Raw genomic sequence first — 7500 nt, 5'->3', positions numbered from 1 at the left:
TATTTTTATGTTTGTGTTTTTAATTTTTCGTTATTTTACGTCTCACCCTTTTAGTTTGTATTTACTTGTTCATTCTATATATTTCGTTAGTATTTTTGCTGAAGATTTATTATGACAATTCATTTTATTGTAATTTTATTGATTCTCATCCTTGTCGGTTTTTTCAGCCTGATGATGAGGTTTTATACCTCGAAAGCTCGTACAATAAAGAATGTTCTTCCTAGTCTTGTCAATATTATTTATCATTAAGCTAAGATTTCCAAGTAGCCGCCCAATTACCGAGTATATATATACATATATATATATAATACATACATATATAATATATTTACAGTGTATATATATATATATATATATATATATAATATATATATATATATATATATATAGTGTATATATATATATATATATATATATATATATATATATATATATATACTTGGAGAGAGAGAGAGTTGAGAGAGAGAGAGAGAGAGTGAGAGAGGTTGATTGATTTCGTCTTATGCATTTTTGTACTTTATACTTGGAACAGAAGTGAACAGTTGGTTTATGAGTCTCCAGACGAGAAGTATGTGAGAGAGAGAGAGAGAGAGAGAGAGAGAGAGAGAGAGAGAGAGAGAGAGAGAGAGAGAGAGAGGCTGCCAGGTTTCTCCTTCCTCCCTCAACCCTCGTGATACGTGAGAATCTTCTGGTCGGGGCTTTAGACACGTACACCTATCATCTTTCTCCTCTTCCCGCCTGACTCAAGAAGAATGTTGCATTCAGCCCCTCACGCAAACTCCTATTCACGCACACGCATACACATACACTCACTCAATCACCTCCCCACTCTTTCTCTCAGCTTAACTATTCCGTTATCGTTATGAAAATCGAAACAAACGGAAGGAGATAAGACAGGGAAGAAAGAATCTATAGTTGTATTCTCATTTATTATAACCCCGATATTCGCGTGAACTTCGACTGTTGTGAAATTTGTTTTGTCATATCAAAGGTTTTATTTCCACAACAGTTCTCTTGATTTATAAAATTTCATTGATAATAATGGTAATAACAGTTCCTTTTCCCCTTAAAACCTAATCAAAGAAAACAATGATATTAGTAGCTTTTCTGACGAGTTTTAAGGAATTCTTTAATATCTTGTATCCTTCTAACATTACCTATGATTGTAGTGTTAATATATCCAAAACCTCTCAAGTGGCAGAGTGGTTGCCAACCTAACTCACTGTAGCTAAAGATCAGACATCGATCCCACAGGGTGGGGACAGGGGGAAGCGCCTTATATTCTTGTCTCGAAAAACATTAATTTTGTGCCTCTGTGAATTATTAATTTCTCGGTTATTCAACTGCGGAGGATCGCTACCCGGGTGGGGGAGAGCGAAATGGTTGCAGCTTCACCCCAAAAGGACTTGCTGAGAACCGAACGTCCATTTTTCATATAACTGGGTTTAGATCAATATCTTTCACGTGTGTGATTACTTAGTTGTGCAAGGGGTGGGGGGGAGGCAGTTTGCATTAACATGCACTAACTCTTGTTGATGACGTACAGTGTGTTATTGAGAAAGCAATGCGGATCTTCATTTTTATTGATACTACCCCGCTATTTAAGTGTAATTACTCTAACGTGATTTTCTAAAACAACTTGGAAAGCACGTTTCTGATTTTGTAATGTCAAAGCATTCCTGGCTGGACAAGATGACAAGAAAAAAAAAAGCTTTGATAATTACTTTCATAAGAGAATCGGGAGCATCATGTGGATATGATCGTGAAGGCAGACGTATTAACGAAATGCCTATGATTGTAATCTTATTGTTACATGAAGTAATTCCAAGAAGTCTATTTTTTTTTGGCACGCGTTCATAGCTTTTCTTAAGTGTCTATTGTCCGTAGCTGCGTTTGAAAAGAATAATCTGCCCATTTATATTTTTTGTCGTTCTTGAGCATCACGTTTTATTTCAATTCACATATTTTGCTATGAAGCAATATCATTGAATTAATTTTGCACTTGGATGTGACAAATTGTGACATTTCTATCTTCAGTTCTCAAGTAATTGATAACACCTTTTGATTATTTTATCAATTTTTTTAATCCGCGTTTTATTCTTTCAGTCATAGTCCTTATTTCTGATGATGACTTAATCTATAAAGTGTCAAGTGTATCATTATTTCTGTAAATTATTATTGGTCATTGATTTTGTTAATTTATTTGTTCTTGATTTGTTTACCGTGTGCTGACTTTTTGTAACATTGTCGGTAAATATTAAAGTGACACCTAAAGCTAATTAGCAAGACTGATTAACGAGAATAAGTATTGAAAGTAGATGCTGATCTAACTCTTTATTCTCATACGTGAGTAACGTTTTGAAGTGGTCGATGTTTTTTCTGGCGCCTGTCAGCAATGAATGCGTTGTTGTCACAGTTTTAGTTTTCTGAAATGAAAACTATTGTGCCGACTTTGTTTGTCCGTCCGCACTTTTTCTGTCCGCCCTCAGATCTTAAAAACTACTGAGGTTAGAGAGCTGAAAATTGGTATGTTAATCATCCACCCTCCAGTCATCAAACATATCAAATTGCAGCCCTCTAGCCTCTGTAGTTTTTATTTTATTTACGGTCAAAGTTAGCCATAATCATGCTTCTGGCAACGATATAGGACAGGCCACCTCGTCCGGCTGAGAGTTTCATGGGCCACGGCTCATACAGCATTATACCGAACCACCGAAAGATAGATCTATTTTCGGTGGCCTTGATTACACGCTGTACAGAAAACTCGATTGCATTTTTTACTTTTTTTTTTTTACTCATTATACACGTGTTATATCTATTCGTTGTTTGATCATTAATCATGCGTTATCTATAATATTTTATTTCCTCTGAGTCGTCGCTTTTCCCTCTTGTGAATAAACCATTATTTACAGTTTGAACTGCAAGTTAGTGGACTTTTCGTTCGACTCCATACAATATTCCTCTTTCTTTTTCACTTTAAAATTTTCCCGTTTGTCGTGTCAAATACGTGATGCAGTTTTCATTTTCACTGTATAAAACAAGTTAGCGAGAGATTTTGCCTCAAGAAACTATGCGAATAAAAGATTACAGACTGAATACTTTGCCATTACTGAATTGTGTTCTTGTACCCCGTTCGCGCAGGTAGGAGCTGGTCATATGCCAACATCCTCTTGCTCGGGTGACATTCATTCAGGTTCGGTAAGGTTAGTTTAAACAATACGTGGTAAAATATACCTAGAATGTTAGTCAGTCATAGAACTGTTTACACACTAAAGGAATGTTGGATAATGTACCTACATCGCAAGGAGTGAAGTTGCATATAGGCAATTTGTCTTCCTCTTCAGAGCATTAGCCCCGTTTAGTGTTGGAGTTGATGGACAATCTATGGTGGGTCAACCAGGGAATGCAATGTAAAATTGTTATTAGAATGGCTATAAAGGTCGTATAAATGGACTTGGCCGGAATTGGATTTAGGACTGAAGGAGCAAGGTGCCAAACTGTAATCATAATCTCCACGCAAATGTTATTGTTGTTTTTCCTGAGCCTGATGCTTTGACACTCTTTCAGTTACAGAACATGTACTACAATGTTTTACATTTCATTACTGTTATAATTTTCATAATTCAGTGGTTCCTTCTCATCAAAATTTAAAAGAGAGTTTGGGGTTAGGACGAGGGGTCCCTTCCCCTCCATGACAATGCTGGTAAAACTAAGGTACACTTAACTTCATAAAGCCTTGGCAGGAGCAAACCGAATGAAAGGATACCTACCAGAGTGAAAAGATTCTTTCAGTATTAGATACAGGTTGCCTTGCTAATCTTTCATCTGCTTGCGACAGCGCGCTTGCTCTCTTTGTGTGCTTGATGACGACTATTGTTCAGATGTCCGAAGCTCGATAAATGCTGACTTTTTTTCTGGCTTGCTTGCGAAATGAGAACCGGAAGTTAACGGAGGAAGAAGAACAAAGGAAAAAGAAATAAAACGGAAATGATCCGGTTCATTTGTAACCGAAAGTTGTTAAAAAGACTAAATGCTTCTGAAAAAATAAAATTGCGTAGGAGCCTGTGGAAAGAATTTTGGCCTTCAAGGCAATGATATTCTAAGCGGAGTGATTTTTGATTTGTGAGCGTAATATGGCGCTGCAACGACTGTGGTCATTTTCGCATACGCTAAGTAGGGAATAGCATGTCCGAGAAACTTTATTGACCTTATCAGAGGATATATACGAGTCTGTCCATAGATTCTGAATACCGTTGGCCTCCAAATCCCGTTGTGATACATTACCAGTTGCACCAGAACCGAAGCTTTGTTACAAATTCTAGCAGCGCCTGTTATCTCAGTTCATTTTTGTATTTATTTCTTAATCATATTCCTAAATTATTTTTGTTTACTTAGGCTATCTGATTATTTTATACTCCTTTTGTCCGGCTCTCGTGCACGGACATATCAACACTTACCTGGTTCCTTTTTTCACTGCATGTTGCCAGGAGTAAGTGGTCACCTTCCTTGCCCCTGGAGGTAACACAAGCGTCATTTCGAACCGCACTCCTAATCTGTCGAAGGACATGAATTTGGTGATACTATGGCGCGAAACGAAATTGTTGTGTTTTAGTCTAATTTCGGATGACGCTCTTGACATTCGTGATTTGATATCCCTGCATAGTTATGATATTAAAAGCTAAAAATAAGTTTATCTTCTACGCACCTCCGTTTACTTTTTATGGCTACTGAAACTGTCTTCCTAGGCTCGGAAATGTTCTAGAATTAGTATCTTTCATTCCCATTCAATCGCCACTAAAATGTTTTTATAGACAATTTTAAATCTTTACGTTTCTTTGAATGTTCCAAAAGGCGTTCAGAGGGGATTCAGACGTGGATGGAATATAAAATTTAGGCCAAAGGCCAAGCACTGGGAGGATTTATGAAGCCATTAGCCTCTGAAACGGAAATTGAGAGTACACAGGCTTGAAAGATGTAACAGGAGGAAAACTTCGCAGTTTCACTATGAAACAATTGTTAGGAGAGGGTGGAAAGCAAGATGGAAGAAAGAAAGTACGAACTTTCTTCAATATTGCTTTCCACCTTCTCCTAACAATTGTTTCATGTTGCAACTGCGAGGTTTTCCTCCTGTTACACATTTCAAACCTTTGTAGACTCTCAGTTTCCCTTTCAGCGGTGAATGGCTTCATAAATCCCAGTGCTTGGCCTTTGGCCTAAATTTTTTATTCCATCCACGTCTGAAACCCCTCTGAACGTCCTTTAAAATATTCAAAGAAGCGTGAAGTTTTAAAACTGTCTATAAAAACATTTTAGTGGCGATTAAATGGGAATTAAAGATACTGATTCTAGAATATTTCCGAGCCTGGGAAGACAAATTAAATAGCCATAAAAAGGTGAAAACTACAAACAGATATAAACCCTTGCCTTTGAAATGTCAACAACAGAAGCCGGGAATAATAGTTAAATGTATTTTTGTATAGTAAAGTCACATCGCTTCACCTTGCGAAAACGTGTCTAACTTATCCTTTAGAGAACAAAGGACGTTAGCACATTGTAGGATTAAAAATCATATGATGTCATTAAAGGATCATAAACTTAATGAATGTATGTCTCAGCGCTTTTCTTTGTCGCGTTATTACATGAAGACTCAAGGAATTAATGAGACATATCTTTAGTTAATGCGTATGCTGACACACTTACGCGTAAGTTAAATGCGACTGTGAGCCGGTTCATGCATGTAGGTGCGCATTTGTGGGTCAGAACGTTTATATATATATATATATATATATATATATATATATATATATATATATATATATATATATATGTGTGTGTGTATATATGTATATGTGTGCGTGTGCATATAATGTATGTTTGTATTTAAATATATATAAATATATTTATACAATTGTATTATACATATTATGTGTGTATTTCCATATATATAATATATATGTATGTATGCTTATATATATATACATATATATATATATATATATATATATATATATATATATATATATATATATATATATATATATATATATATATATATATATATATATATATATATATATATATATATAATAACGAATGTTTGTATTATTTATACTGTATATATTATATATTTTTCATACATATATATAAATATAAATATATACATATATATATATATATATATATATATATATATATATATATATATATATATATATATATATATATATATATATATATATATATATATATATATATATACATACATACGCGCACAACACACATATATATATAAAGGCATACTATAAACAAGATCAAATTAATTTCATCCCATTAGAAATTCTATCCAAAGACTGAAAAAACTTGAGCCAGACCTTAAGCGGTGTAGCACCATAGGCGAGGGGTCACAGCAGGGCCTGAGAGCCGCCTGAGTGATAAGTGTAACAAGGAATTAGGGGATGTGAGGGAAGAAATAACATTCTGGTTTTCCTTACGTTTCCTCTGGCAAATGGACGCGGCTCCTCCAAGGGAAAGATCTTCGTCAGGTCCGCTGCTACGTCGCTCAAGTAGTATTCCCAAGGCTTGCATTCCAAGTTGTCTTTCAGCTGTAATGAATTTGTTTATGTATACTGTACATGCATATATACATATATGTATACAAACATGTATGTACAGTATATGTATATAGGTATATAAACTTATATATATATATATATATATATATATATATATATATATATATATATATATATATATATATATATATATATATATATATATATATATAGATTTTATTGTAAATCGCATTAAAAGAGAGGTTTTATTATAAATCGCATTAAAAGAGAGGGTCGGTACTGTGTGACAACAGATTTTTAACATAAGCCCCAAAATAGATTCTCGATACAAAAACAACCTTATATGGAGTCACGGCTAGATGAAAGAAAGTAAATGGACGTCCCTCCCTAGAATATAACAAAGAAGAAGGAGAAGAAGAAGAAAGAGGAATGCGAGAACCATGCAGCACAGTTCTGTTTGCTGGAAGGCTTAACCATGAAACGAGCGACCTTACCGTCATCAAACCTTGCAAACTGCCAGCGTCTATGGATAAGAGATCCTGTCTTCTTCGAAACACGTACTGTCTCTGCGACACCGACATCCAGGCCTGCACGATTCTCTTGTAGCCCTGAAAAAGCGAGAATGTTATAGGGAGAGTCTTAAAAGGCTGCTTTAAGAGATGGGGCTCGTGCTAGGCACCTGACCACTCTTTAACTTTACTCTCTCGAGAGAGAGCTTCTCGCATAGGTCTGTCAAAAGAAATGTCAGTTTTCAGGGAATCTTTTCTCTGAGGTTTCTGTTTTACGATTTCTTACAATAAATATGCGAGATAACTGGTGAATTCAGTAACCTGGTCAGAATCATTTTTGCCCGAGTCAGTTGAATTGATGATGGTAACTTTGTACACGTATTTATGATAAAACTAAATTGATAATGATAGTTTGCACT

At 35.1% G+C, this 7500-nt stretch overlaps 1 protein-coding gene across 1 annotated transcript in view; it reads right to left on the bottom strand.

The window, feature by feature from the left end:
* The window catches only part of LOC136846004 (polypeptide N-acetylgalactosaminyltransferase-like 6), a 27705-nt gene that overhangs the window by 5709 nt on the left and 14496 nt on the right, over positions 1-7500 (bottom strand). The window contains exons 7-9 of the mRNA XM_067116592.1: positions 7067-7180; positions 6492-6602; positions 4458-4553 (exon numbers count right to left, since the gene is read on the bottom strand). Coding sequence (XP_066972693.1) covers positions 4458-4553; positions 6492-6602; positions 7067-7180 — 321 coding nt within the window. The remainder of the gene's footprint in view (positions 1-4457; positions 4554-6491; positions 6603-7066; positions 7181-7500) is intronic.

This window comes from Macrobrachium rosenbergii, chromosome 14 (genome assembly GCF_040412425.1).
Source record: "Macrobrachium rosenbergii isolate ZJJX-2024 chromosome 14, ASM4041242v1, whole genome shotgun sequence".
NCBI classification, from domain to species: Eukaryota; Metazoa; Arthropoda; class Malacostraca; order Decapoda; family Palaemonidae; genus Macrobrachium; species Macrobrachium rosenbergii.
This window is presented reverse-complemented; position numbering and strand designations above follow the sequence as displayed.